This window comes from Cricetulus griseus, chromosome 10 (assembly GCF_003668045.3).
Source record: "Cricetulus griseus strain 17A/GY chromosome 10, alternate assembly CriGri-PICRH-1.0, whole genome shotgun sequence".
In the NCBI taxonomy this organism is placed as follows: domain Eukaryota; kingdom Metazoa; phylum Chordata; class Mammalia; order Rodentia; family Cricetidae; genus Cricetulus; species Cricetulus griseus.
This window is the reverse complement of record NC_048603.1, coordinates 10621969-10636854: the sequence shown is the minus strand read 5'-3', so window position 1 is coordinate 10636854 and position 14886 is coordinate 10621969. Positions and strand designations below refer to the sequence as shown.

General features: G+C 44.1%; 1 protein-coding gene across 5 annotated transcripts in view; it reads left to right on the top strand.

The window, feature by feature from the left end:
• The window catches only part of Oxr1 (oxidation resistance 1), a 146910-nt gene that overhangs the window by 83053 nt on the left and 48971 nt on the right, over positions 1-14886 (top strand). For 2 of the 5 annotated variants that reach the window (XM_027431460.2, XM_027431461.2), the window contains exon 2: positions 12852-12934. In XM_027431460.2, the coding sequence (XP_027287261.1) occupies positions 12852-12934 (83 nt within the window). Of the gene's footprint in view, positions 1-3256; positions 3732-7731; positions 7894-12851; positions 12935-14886 lie in introns of those variants that run through there. The other 3 variants (XM_027431458.2, XM_027431454.2, XM_027431455.2) reach the window with 3 other exon arrangements.

Sequence of the window (14886 nt, the reverse complement as noted above, 5' to 3'; positions counted from 1 at the left end):
TAAACAGTAACCTACAAGCGAGTATGATATGCAAGGAAAGTTGTCTTTTAAGGGTAACAGAGACTTACGTGGCTGACCTAGGGTAAGGGCAAGGGCGATACTGTAGGGAGAGTGCAGGCAACGCCAACCAGACCAAGATCAAAAGCAGATTTTAGGGAGAGTTCGGGACAGGAGGGAGAGCCTTTTTCTGAGTCAAAGCATGGAAAGGGGGGAAAATGAGCGCTCCCTGCTTGATGGCCTAGTAGACGGTACTGTAACATTTTGGAGTAATAAATTTGCTACTTCACTTTAACGATGACGACGAGACAAATGTAGAATGTAGACCGGCAGGTTGCTGGTATAGGAAATATTAGAGTCCCGCTGAATTGAAATCAGATTTGTCAACTATTCAGCCAGTAAGGATTGTCCTTCAGCTTTTGCCTTCTCTGATACTGCCTCAGGGGGAAAAATGGGGAAGGGGTTAAGGTTTTATAAAATTGCATTTGAAAGAGTAGAATGCAGATTTCTATTGTTAGGATACAAAAGCACATATTTAATTGGGTATTGAGAACTCGAAAGCTATTTATTTATGCTAGTCACAAAGCAAGTATATTTAGTAAGGCAATAGAAGACATACCCTGGAAAAATATTTCAGTTTATCAAGGTTTTTCTTTAAAAATGTCTTTGAAGCACCCTCTTGATCCATCTCTTTCCCTAGCCTCCTCTCTGTAAATTTTATTTTGAGACAAAGGCTTGGGAAAATGGCCAGGTTGGCTTTGAACTTTCAACCTTCCTTGTCCTCCATTGTCTGGGGATTGCAGGCCTGTGCTCACCAAACCTGGCTTGCATGCTGGGACTCTCAAAGAACTCACAGGAGGTACCAAAGTGAGTGATGTTTCCTATTGAAATGCAATTCTCAGATAAAAACAAGACAAACTAACCACTGTTCTCAGTCAGGGCGTTAAAAGGAAGTACCATTCTTGGGTGGTTTACAAAACTTTATTTCACATAGTCTAGAGTCTAGAAATGCAAAATCAGGATGCCAAGTAAGGGCAGACTTTGCTGGCAGTTCCCTCTTCTAGCTGCAGACTCTTAGCTGTGGATGCTAACATTGCAGGTGGCCAGAGAGCTCTTTGAGGCTGCTCCTACCAGGGTCCCATTCAGGGGGACTTCATCCTCACAATTTAATTATCTCCGTAAACCATGGTGTGCAGATCTGAGTCTGGGGGAATCACAAACAATGTCCACTTCGTGGCCTAACCAAGAGGTCCTGAAGAGACACAGAAGGAAGGCTGGAGCAGTTTTTAAACCAAGCAGCACTTCGGGAACACAGGAATTGCTTGCTTAGAATGCAATTTCCTTGGCCTCTTCCTCATAAGCACTGTGAGTTGGGCACTCTGGGGACTCTGCCCACACATTCTATATTTTTAACCAGGTATAAAGTTGATGCTGGTGTTAGGATCCTGAAGTTTATTCAATCAAGTAAGAATTTAAACTGATAATGGTGAGGGCATGGAAAAGAGATGAATCACCATCAGAGGGCAGCTGCCTCAGGAGGGATTATATCTGGGCAAAATCAGTTCCCCCTTTTCTGGACTCCATTATGCAGAGTCTTTTAATGTCCTAAGCAAGTCATACCTTGACTTCAAATATTTTAATGTACGGGCAAAAGAGGGCTTGTTTAATTTGTGGTGGAACTTGCAAAACTATAAATAGACAGGGAAACACTAACCAGATCTCACAGGAAACAAAACCCAATCAGTAGTCAGTGTGTGTCAGAAGTCATCGATCTTTCTCAATTCCTTGTTTCCCACCTAAGAGGCAGGTCTGCCCTGCGCTGCACCTTCTCCAAAGTCAATTTAGCTGATGTGCATAAAGTCACAGCCAACTTCAAACATGGCCAGGGCCTTACTTAAAGGTATGACTTGCTGTCTTAACATTTAAAGTTGCCATCACTTCGCCATTACATTACTTAAGGTGTAAGTTTTTCTATGGCTGATACACTCGTGCGTGTGTGTTCGAGCATACACACACACACACACACACACACACACACACACACACACACGTTCCACCAACATTAGCTAAAACTTTGCTAGGTTTTCTATTTCTTACACACACACACACACACACACACACACACAAGTTCCACCAACATTAGCTAAAACTTTGCTAGGTTTTCATATGGTTTACACACACACACACACACACACACACACACACAGAGGAGAGGGAGGGAGGGAGGATGGGAGGGAGGGAGGGAGAGGAGAGTTCCAACACCATTAGCTATAACTTTGCTAGGTTTTCATATGGCGCACACACACACACACACACACACACACACAGTTCCAACACTATTAGCTAAAACTGTTAGGTTTTCATATGGTTTACACACACACACACACACAGAGACAGAGAGAGAGAGAGAGAGAGAGAGAGAGGGGGGGGGGGAGTTCCAACACCATCAGCTAAAACTTTGCTAGATTTTCTATTGCTTACACATACACACACACACACACACAAAGTTCCAACACCATTAGCTAAAACTTTGGTAGGTTTTCATATGGTTTACACACACACACCTTCCAACACTATTAGCTAAAACTTTGCTAGGTTTTTATCACACACACACACACACACACACACACACACACACACACACACACACACACACACAGAGTTCCAACACCATTAGCTAAAACTTTGCCAAGTTTTTATGACACACACACACATACACACACAAAGTTCCAAAACTATTAGCTAAAACTGCTAGGTTTTCATATGGTTTACACACACACACACACACACACACACACACACACACACACACACAGTTCCAACACCATTAGCTAAAACTTTGCTAGGTTTTCATATGGTTTACACACACACACCTTCCAAGACTATTAGCTAAAACTTTGCTAGGTTTTTAATGAGACACACACACACACACACACACACACACACACACAAAGTTCCAACGCCATTAGCTGAAACCTTGCTAGTCCCCCGTCCTCCCCTCAAGCCCCGCACAGCGTCTGGGTCGCCCGTGGGCCCCACACCGCCCTGGGGCAGGAGGCGAGGAGGGTCTCCTCCCTTTCCGTGGCGCTCCACAAAGTCCGGGCCGCGTCCGGGCCGGGCCGGGCCGGGATGGGGCGGGGGGCGGGCGGGGCGGGAGGGGGAGCGGGCTGCCTCCACCTCGGCGGGACGGTGGGGGGGTTCGGGGGGGGAGTGCGGCTAGCACCGGGCGCGGGAGACCTCAAGCCCCGGGCGTTTGCTCCCCTTGGATCGGTCCGGGGAGAAAGGAGCCACCCGGCGGAGCCCAGCTGTGCTCGCCCGGGGGCGCGGGAAGGAGGAGCGGGAACTTTTCGGCCAACTTTGCGCTCGCCCTGTCCCCCGGCGCGCGGGCCCGATGGTCCCGCCCCGGGCCCAAGGAGGCCTGGCCCGCGCCGCTCGCCTGGACGAGGCGAGCCGCCGCCCCCGGCTTGGCAGGCTGGGCGGGCGTTGTCGCCCTGAGAACCGTGGCGACGGCGGCATGGACTACCTGACCACGTTCACCGGCAAGAGCGGGCGGCTGCTGCGGGGCACGGCCAGCCGCCTCTGGGGGCTCGGCGGCGGCGGCCCCGGCGGCGGCGGCGAAGAAGAAGCTCGGCAGGTGCGCTTCGAGGACTACCTGCGGGAGCCGGCTCCGGGCGACCCCGGCTGCGGGCCCGCCGAGCATCGGCCACCCTCGCCGGCCAGTCCCGAGGGACCCGGTGAGTGTCCCCTCCCTCCCCTCCCTAGGGCCTCGCCTCCCTGCGCGCGGACGGACGGACGGATGGACGGGGCAGCGAGGGGGGTGGGGGAGCGAGCAGGTGTGCGAGCCAGCCAGCCAGCCGGGCAGGTGTGCGAGCCCCGCAGGCTCGCAGCTGCCCTTCCCGGTGGCCCTTCCCGGCACGGGCGCCACCGACCTGTCCCCGGCTCGGTGTGGGGGGGATCCTTCCTCTCCTCTGCCTCCTGCAAGCAGTTGTGACGTGCACCCCGGAGTTAGACTTCCAGAACGCCGCCGCGTCCGCTCGGCCTGTGCTTGGGCCACTCTGTTTATTTATTTGATTTATTTATATTTATTCATTATTTTTTTTAAACTGGGTGCCCGCGTGCCAGCTGCGAGGAGGACTCAGTGCCAAAGTGGGAAAAACAAAACAACAACAACAACAACAAAAAACAAAACAAGCGATACTTTGTAATCGAAAGTTCTTCCCTCGGGTGGGAACCGGAGCTGAGTTTTTGTTTTGCACCCCGGGTGTGTTTTCTTGAGGCCGAACCTGGGAACTTCACTGACGTGCGTTGAACTTTGTGTTCTTTCTCTTCCTCCGCTGCAGCTCTCCAGGCTGCTCTTTGAAGAAGGCCTTGGGGTGGTGGCGTGGTCCTGAGTCCTGGCTGAGTAGTGTGAAGTGCCGCCTGTGTGCAGATGGTAGATTTTCCAGGGTTATTGGCTTTCTGTGGGATCAGTCATTCATATTTTTGTTTTTTCAGCTTGTCTTCATATGCTTGTAGGTGTTTTGAAGGGTGGATATGTGACCATTTCAGTCTCAGAAGTAGAGAGAAGTACAGATTCCGTAACGTTTGTCCATAACCCCGCACTGCTGCTATTCATTTTGAACCTTGAAGTTGTGTGTATTCATCACTTGTGTGTGGGTGTGTAACCCGAAGAAACTGGACTAGGAAAATCTAGTTTCAGCATTGTCCCTTTGTATATATCTTTCCTTACTTTGCCCACCTTGTCATCTTTCATTAGAACTCCTGTTTTTTTTCTGTTTTTGAAATTTAAAAAAAAAAGTGGGGTGGATAGTTTTGTAAAGTTATTGGCTTGACTAAGAATTCTTTTAAAGTTGATAGCAGGAGCCGGGCAGTGGTGATGCAAGCCTTTAATCCCAGCACTTGGGAGGCAGAGGCAGGCGGAGGCGGATCTTTGTGAGTTCGAGGCCAACCTGGTCTGCAAGTTTGTTCTAGGACAGCTAGGGCTGGCTACACAGAGAAACCCTGTCTCAAAAAACCAAACCAAACCAACCTCCCCACCCCCCCCCCCAAAAAAAAAAACCCCCAAAAAAGTAAAGATCAGGAATGAAGAATGTTAACTTGAAATGTTTGAGAATTTTACTTGAAGACAGTTGCTATATTTATATAGTTTATATAATATGTGGGGGCTACCCAGTTAGAAAGGGATGTAATTAATATCTAACAGATACAAACATGTACAAGTCTTTCATTTCTGAAGGCTTGTACTGCCCCAAATCTCACAGTTTAAAGAGGCCTTGAGATGTCATGGCAGGGTGACCACAGTGGGTGAGTAGGTGGCTTGATCCTAGCAATAACTTCTTAAGATATGTTACCAGATCTCCTTAGGCCCGTGGTTCCTTGTTTGTGAGTGAGGTCCCACTAAATAATCCAGGTTGCCAGCTCTGTAGATTCTTACCATTTGGAGCAAAGTTAGTGAAACTGGTGAACGACAAAGCTAGGAGATAGCATGTTAGACTCATGGCATGTCTCTGAAGTTATGACACAGAGTTCTGAAGACAGGGCAAGAAACAAGTGCCCTACCAACAGTTTGATTACTCTCTGCATTACCATGAGTGGTTGCTGTGGACACAGGTTCGTCCGTGGTGGTGCACTTGACCAGCAATGATAGATAAGTACATTTTCCTGATTCTGAGAGGCAGTGTGCATACATTTGTGAAAAGCAAGCCAGTCTTTTAAGGTTTCTGAGCAGTCTTCGTTTGCAAGAATTTTTCTTAGGCCTTGCAGCTGGGATTGAGCTAGTCATTCTCGCATCTGTGGCCTTTATTTAGGGCCTTCTGTCCTTTGAGTTAGGTCTGTTGTTTCTTCCAGCTGACATTTCCACATGCCTGTCTTCTACCTTGAAAAGTACCTTCCGCAATGTTCCCTGTTGCAGACACGTTTGTTTCCTGCTAGAGACACTTGGCATTCCTATATATAGGTTGTCTGCAGCCTGGAGCCCAGTTTGTTGCTGGAGATCTTGCTTTTTGCCACGTCAGGTTCCTAAGGATAACGATGGCGTAATTTTGCCATAGACAGCTTAGAGATAGACCAGAGAAAACTTAGGAGGCTGTCACTTTGATTTTACATTTCCTACAAGCAGCCCGCAAATTGGGCTGCTAGAGTTACTGTCGCCTTGACCCCTCTCAGGGCAGCTGTCTTCGCTTTTGTCAGCTTCTGGCTTTGGAGTTAAATCCCCTCAGGAAAATGGTCCTAAAGACACAGTTGGGGCACAGTAAGGATGCCATCACATTGTTCTCAATAAAAGTTACAAAAGAGACCTAGTGTAATCCGTAATTTAAAACAGGCTCCTACCTTAAACACCATTCTTGTTGGGGTTAGGACAGTAGCCTACAAGGCTGCTTCTCAACCTTCCCTAATACAGTTCCTCATGTTGTGGTGGCCCCCAGCCATAACATCCTAACTGTAATTTTGCTACTGTTGTGAGTGGTAATGTAAATGTCTATGTTTTCTGATGGCCATTCTGCCACACAGGGGTCGAGAGCCACAGGTTGAGAACCACTGGCCTGCCCTTTACAAATATTCTCTAAATCATTGTAGTAAGTAACTCCAGATCAGTGGGTTTGACAGGTTAATATAAGCATCAGCTTTTGCCAAAACTCTGTTTTATGAACCCCGTTTTCCCAGTTGATGACAGTACCCTTTAAATAGATCCATTTAAAGTCTCTTTTTATTTACCTTTTAGTACCTAAAAGACTGTTTAACTTAACCTTGTTTTCAAACGTCAGTCACAGAGTCTAGGAGTGTAGGTAGCACTTGATTCGGACACTCCAGGCCCTGAGTTCAGTGCCCAGCACTGCAAAACCAACAGTTCAGCTGGTGTTTACGTCAGAGCTCCCCTGTCTTCCTACTGTGTCTCTTTCCTGGATCAAGTTGGATTTGGCATGGGAAGTCGGTGTGGTTTACAACTCACAGATATTTTCCCCCTTCCCAAATCAGCACTCTTCTGTCACCTGGCCTGTGAGAAGACACTGAGACTGGCTTCTCTGTCCATCTTGGTCCTTTGTGGCTGGGAAGGTGGTAGTCGAGGATAGCAGAGTAGGGGTAGTCATGGAACCATGGTGGCTAGAATGGCTGTTGTCACGTCTGGAAGTTGCGATCTCAGTAGTGAACAGTTCTCTTGGGGGTAGCCATGGAACCATGTTTGCTAAAATGGCTCGTCTTGTCTCTTAAGCTCTGATCTCAGCAGTGAGCAGTTTCTTCAGCCTTGAAAGTGGGCCATCGGCATCTTTAATACTTACTGTTCATAGACCTCGGCTGCACACTGTTGACCTGGACATTAAGCCATGTATAATGTTATGTGTATGCATAGAGCTGATGAAAAATAATCCAATAAAGAGGGGGTGGATAAAACCCAGAGATTTTTAATTGATTCATCCTTAGTGCTTCTGTCTCGAAAGTTGTTTGTTTTGACTTGGGTAATTTAACTTGTCTCTCAATTTGCTGAAATTTTTATTGAATTTTGTATCTGTGCTTTGGAAACAGAGAGAGCGAACATGAAGCGGTTTGAATAACTGTCGAGGTGCTCAATTTGAGAAAGAAAACGAAAAGTTGTATCTCGTTGACTTGGGTTTGAACCCCAAGGTCACTGAAATCAATGCTGTGACAAGATCTGTTTCACTTTCTGGCTGCTAAAATCCTATATGCTGGATCTTGTACCTAAAAGAGAACTGCTTGTATTGCTGGTTCATTTTTCAGAACCATCAGAACTGTGCAGAAGGTGAGATACCACTAATTCCAGCCAGTGATCTGCATTCTCAGTGGCCACTCTTGAGCTTGAAGGCCACTATTAAATAGTGCTACAGCAACAGTTGATCTGATTGGCTGCCTACTGACTGATGACTGAGCAGTATCCACAGGGTAGGTGCTCTGGGCATGGGGGAGGTTTGCAGGTAGGATGGTGATAGAAATTTCATTATGTTACTCAAGTCCCATTATGGCATGGGACTTACAGCCCATTACATAGTTTTGCACTGATGCATTTATTATTTTCAGACTGTAATTGGCGGCAGATGACTAAAACCTCAGAGATTGATAGTGCATGCCATCAGAGGTCCTCTTAGGTTGTCCCTAGCAGCCTTATCATTAAGAGACTCCCCACAGTTTTTACTACATGATTTGTGCTACTGTAGAAAAGGGAATCTGTTTAAGAACAAGTACAAATGTCAGAGATTAAACATTTGCTTTTGTTTATTTGTAATTAATCAAAAGAGCAAAACATGCTCAGACAGAAATCAGTATCCCTAAGACAAAGATCCATCTATAGATTGGGCGTCCAGGATAAACACAGTTATTCCTTGTTTTATGAATAAGTAGAAGAGACTCTGTAAGATAGCAAAAGTAAATAAAACAACCACCGAAAAATAACCCTCACTATCCTTAAAGACTCCAATTTCAAAAGCTCTGTTTTATTTTGTTTTGTTGAATATTTATTTATATGTGCTGTTTGCTTATACATATGCATGTTTGCCTGTGTGGGCTCATGTTTGTGTGCCGAGGCCCGAGGTTGCTGTTGGGTGTCTTCTTCAATGCCTGTCCCTGAGCTCTCAGTTTCTGCTAGTCTGGCTAGCCATCTTGCCTTAGGATCTCCTGTCTGCACTTCCCAGAGCATGGGATTCCAAGTGGGCTGCCCTACCCACCAAGCCTTTACATGGCTTTGGGGGACAAACACTCAGCTTGTTATACTTGCCCAAGAAGCATGTTTAGTAGTTAAACCACCTGGCCCCCAGCCTCTCCTCAGGTCTGTAGACCAGCAGTGATGGTGTCTGTAAAAGCTCTGTATAGGGACAGAACAATCCAGGTATGCACTTAGTCTCGGGGTCTCTGAGTGGAAGGTGGGGTTGGGGCTGTTTAGAGTCTAAGTTATAGATTTTAGATGATATAGTGAAACCTCTTTGGTAATGATGAAAATGTTTTGTGGTACTCGTGATGTCCAGTCTGACAGCTATTAAGTAAATATGGCTAACTCATTTTAAATGTGGTGAATTTGGTCTTTAAAAGTCACACTGAGGAATTTGGCTTCTGGATTCTGTATCTGCACTAGAACTTTTTATTTAGTATTTTCAGTTTCTAATTGGCAGTGGTAGCTGAGACATTTACCTACACAGTCAAAGATACAGGCTTCAATAACGCCTATGACAGCTAATGTTAAAGGTAAAATTCAAGGAGATTTGTTGAAGAGTAGTTAGGACCTTTATTTAGGATCATTACATAATTTTAGAGGCCCACAGACGTGGACTTTGAGTGGGTAGGAGATTGTGCCTCTTTCTGAATTCAGCAGGGACCCCTGAGAGCCCATAAGCAGGGTAGGGGGGAAAGGACCGAGGACGATGTGCCAGCCCCTGCTGACTTCATGGGCAGCTCTGGATGATGGAGACCCTGACCCTATGTGGAAGGAGACGTGCAGACCATGAGAGGGAAGGACTAGAGACACTGACTTAGCTGAGTTCTGCTGAAACTGGATTTTAGATGTAAACATGGAAGCTTTTCTCTTTCTTTCTTTCTTTCTTTCTTTCTTTCTTTCTTTCTTTCTTTTTTTTTTTTTTGGAACTGGTCCACCCAGAGAGAAGCTATATATTCGGAAGATTGCACTTTGGAAATCTATTTAACCTGAACGTTTAGAGACATTATGAGTGGAATAAGCATTGTTGCAGGAGTCTCTTCTGAGTGGCTAGTTAGAAAGGGGTGGAGCTTAATGAAAGATCGCACTTGAAAGCTGTCTGATTTCAAAGCATTAGCAAGTTGGTATTGTTAGAATCCTACTAACTTTTAGAGGAACATTTTAAATATGATTTTATGACATACGCTGTTTCATCTGCTGTTTTTCTCTTTTTATAACCTGGTATTTTCTCACTGTTACCTTAACAACTTGTATGTTTATAACATTCACAATTAGTTTTGCTGATCACCTTTTTATAATTTATTTTGGATCATTAGACATTTTATTGCATGTTCTTTACTTCCGGGATTCTCATTTTGATATGACTGCTATGATTTAAGTCTTGTGGCATGGAATAATTGTCTCATATGAGTGCAATCCAGACGGTTCACTTTTCTCTCTAGTTGATTTGCTTTTCATGCATGAATTATTGAATAACTCTGATATTTCATGCACAGTGATTTAATCTGGAGCAAACACAGGAATAGGTTCGTGGGCATGCATGGAGCGTGTGGGGTGTGATCTTCTAGGACTTTCATCATTTCTCCAGTCTTTGTGTGGATGGAGGAGCAACTATGTGAGAGTCACCTTTGAAAAGGAAAGCTGTAGAAACGTCGGCTCTGTATCCCCATTTCTCATCTAACATGTGGTAACATGGGAGGAGGAGAGATGCCCTCTCCCCACCTCCCGCCCATCAATTCCCGAGACAGGTGGAGTGGCTGGCCCTGGGGTCCTAAGAGCAGGAGGGCTGCCCCTACCCCTCACGGGCTGCAGCACTCTGGAGAGTGGCCACTGATCCATGCCTGGGAACACAGTAGAACTGGCTCATTGCTTCAAGAGGTGAATTAGTCAGGGGAGGGGGGTAGTGCTGGAGAGCTCACCCTGGTGGTGAGGCCAGGGGAGAGCTGGCAGGCGGACCAGGATTGTGATTGGCCCACCCCAACAACAGTCCCATCTATGATGTGCTGGAGCACGTGACCCGACCCACACACCCAAAGCTGTAGGATCTTCATGACACAGGGCAACGGCAGGATGTCCAGGAAAAGTCCCAGCAAGGACCCGGCATCCATAGTGTAGTAGAATGGCTCTTGGCAATGAACACTTGCAAGCAAACATCCATGGATGGACCAAGGGGTTTACTTCGTCACTCTGCGGCTTGCATGGCGAGATTTTTAACTTTGCTTATTTTTCTCTTAAATATTGCATTTTGCTTTATTGGGGGGGGGTGGAGGGGTGGAAGGCGGATTCATAGGGAACGGGAAATGAATGGGATCAAGATACATGATGTAAAAGACACATAGAATAAATAAAATTAAAAATGTCAGCTCTAGCAATCTCCCGGGAAGACATATTTCTATTCTTGTTCTTTTGGACAAAGGAAGTCATGGCAGTGTCTGACACCAAAAGAATGACCAAATTTATTTTATATTTCACCACAGAAAGGGATATGAGATAAGGATCTAAGGTTTTATTTTGCATGGTATTTTTGGCTCCCTCTATTGGCTACTTATGAAACAGTGGAAGTAATTTATTTCCTCATCCAGACATTGATATATATATATATTTCAGATATGTATGGGAGGGTTAAAATAATATTATGATGGGCAAAGTTAACATTCTTTTTTAAGAATTTTAGTATTTTGCACTCCACCAGAAATATGGGCCAGTGCCAGTTTTCCCACAGACAGTATGTAGTTAAGTGTTTGAATTTTTACCCAATCTGGTGTGTGAGAAATAATATCTCACTGTGGTTTAGATTTGCACTTCACTGGTTGCCTGTGAACCTCAACATCTCTGAGTATGTGTCCTGTGAGTTGTCTGACCTTGTCTTTTGCCCATTGTTTACACTGGAGTTTTCATGTTCCCCCCCAAGTGTAGTTCTTCAGATGCTTGAGAGGCAGAAGTGTCTTGTTTCCTGTTTCTGTGTGCACACATATCTGCCCTTGTTCCTTTGGGATGTATACATTGTAACTCTTACCTCACCTTTTAACGTTTATTCATGTATTTATGCATGTGTCTGTCTGTCTGTCTGTCTGTCTATCTATCTATCTATCTATCTATATCTGTTTGTGATATGTGCCTTGGTGTCGTGTCCAGTGTCCCAGGGATGCGGGCCACCAGGTTTGGGGATAGTGGCCGTGCCTGCTGAGCTGTCTCTTTGGCCTGTATCTCACGTTTGCTTTTGGAACATTTCCGGCAGTTAGAGAACTTCATTAGCACTCATTTAAATTGTTGTGTCAGATTATTAGTCCATCCAAACAAGTTGTTTGCGGGATTCCAGAGCCTTTGTTAGGCACTGAAGTGCATTTGTAGAATGAAGCAAACCCATTTGTGGAGGTTGTAGTTTAGTGGGAGAGCTTAGAAACACAGATGGCAATTTTAAAACTCTGGCACAGGAGATGAAGATGAAAAGTTTTGTAATTAATAGCAGTTGGCCTTCCTGATCAGGAAATTTTAGGGCAGCTTTAACTTTTTTGTATTGGCTTTTGGTTAATTCAAACATTACCGTTGATTATTTAAACTGTTTTATCTGACAACTGATGTACAGGACAAGTAAATGCATTCTAGTATAGTAAGTGTCAGTAAAGTTTGGATAGCGGGAGAACCACAAAAACCTGCATTTTCCCAGATTATTCTTAGTTTCAGAACTAACACTGCTTGGAAAGTGGTTTTAATTTTGGGTCAGTATAATACCTGGCTACATTCACGATCTTATTTAATGCTGACACTTTGAACTAGCACTTAAGGAAAATGGATAAGGTGGTATTTAACACTTGAGTACCTGCAGTCACTGTTACCAGGAGGATAGATGGAGACTAACACGCACCTATTTCAGACTGAGGCCAGTACCTCACAGCTGCCGACGATGAAAGGGCCACATAAAATCTCTTGGTAAACAAATGAAGAATAATTAACATTAGCATCTCCATATTGTGCCACAGAGATGACTGTCTTTCTGACCTATAGAGAATTTTTCTTGTGTAGATTAATGGCATCTTTTCCAGACATCAGCTAATAATCCTAATAACAACAACAGTGACAACGCCTCTCCAAATAAATCAGTGAGCCGCGTGTCTGGCTGAGAGCCGCCTCCTGCAGTTGTTGGCATTGCTCTGAAAGGAAAATGAATTCACCAGGTGTTTTACTTTGTTTTTCTTAGACACTGGCCAAAAGAAGACCCTAGACAAGAAAGATGGGCGAAGGATGTCTTTTCAGAAGCCTAAGGGAACGATGGAGTATACTGTAAGTTACTTTGGCAAAAGCAATCCATCCTTATAACACTCTTACTAAAGGCATTTCCTGTTTGACTACAGATGAACCAAGTATGTTAATTGCCTCACTTTAAGGGTCCAACTTCTTTTGTGTAACTTTCCTGGATACTAATCCTTCACTTCTTAATTGCGTTTTATGATTTGTTTTTCTCACTGTGTCCCACAAAGACAGTTTCTCCAGCAAATTAAATTTAGTCCTGATGATGATTTAGAGTCAGGGTTCCTTTGTTGCAATAGTTTTATTAGATTAGGCTTTTCGGACAGTGTTTGCCTTTTTAGGAATGTTGCCTTGATCGGGTTCCCAGCAGTGCTAACGTTAGTGCTAATGACAGGTGGTGTCCTCACAGGCTGACTATCCTCAGCCGTGAAAGCAGTGCTTTCTCTTGAGACGACCCTCAGATCTCTGTGGGGTCTTTATATAATTCTGGCTACTGTGGACCTCAAAGGTGACAAATTAATTTTGGAGTACATTGTTTTGTTTACTTGGTTGGATGTAAACATGAGATGGCATTAAACATGTTGTAAGTCAAATATATGAATTCAGATTAATGTTGTTACTTGGTGTTTTAACATATTATAACTACATTAAGGAGAAAGTGGCAGTCTTCCACATAGATAACATGTCTTCAGTGTTCAGAGCTTCCAGCATGACTCTAAACTACTTACCATAAATTCTTGAACATTATCAAAATTTGAGTTATAGCTTACACACACACACACACACACACACACACAGTGTAATTGACATTTGTCATATTAAATATTTTCAAAAGGCTGGAATCTACTTATTTGGGCAGAATTAAACTAACTTCTGTCAAAAGAATTGTATTTTAAAGCCCATTACAACCCTAAATTATGTATGTTTGTGCCTACACGGTTGAGGTGAGAAAATAGTAAAAGGTTAAGTAATACAATTTAGTATATTCTTAAATGTTTACAAAGGCGTAAGATTTGAGACATAGGTATAGTTTTGTGCTATAGAGATGTACATGACATAGTTTTTGATGTTCATGAACTGTAACATTTTGTTGGTTTTGAATTTAGGAATTTGCCATTCTTGGCATATAATAAAACATCTGAAGCAAAATTAAAATAAGAACCATTTATTATCGAGTGAGAACAGGTCATGAAAACCTGAAAAAATATCTCCTTCCTTTATGAGTGACTCTTTAAAAATTCACATATTGGCCAACGAGCATAAAAAATCTAGCAGGTCTTTTTTATTTATTTTTTATTGCAAATGTTAAATTATAAAATGCAAGGAACATAAAATTCAAAGCTAGATATTGTTTTATACTCTGTTTTTTATAATCTTTAAAATAAAGTCTGTCAAATCTTTGCATACAATGACTGTATTGACTGCAGTATGTATTTCCACGTATTTCTTTTATGATAAAGCTTCTGTATCACAGTGTACTCTGGAGGCTAAGGCAGGATTGTCCTGACACAAGAGTTCCAGGAACTTGGCCAGGCCATTTGAAAAATATGTTACCTAGCTTAAATATATTCCCAATACTACCTTGTATAGTATAAAGGGAGTCATATTTTAGATATCCTAAAAATTAAAATCAGATAGATCGATATCAATCTCTCTCTCTCTCTCTCTCTCTCTCTCTCTCTCTCTCTCACACACACACACACACACACACACACACACACTACAGTTTTATTTGTAAAATCAGTTTCATTGGGAATTAAAATGCTATACCTGCAGACTGTCTGGGGGTGGCTCAGTTGGTGAGCACTGGCCTGTGAACATGGGAATCTTACTTCAGATCCCAGAATCCATGGAAAAAGCCCCGGCACAGTGCTTGCCTGTCACTCAGCAGAGGGAAGGCGAGGCAGGCGGGTCCCTGGAGTTTGGCGTCTAGCCAGGGTAGTTAATCAGCCTGGACATCAGCTGGAGACTCTGTCTCATAATAT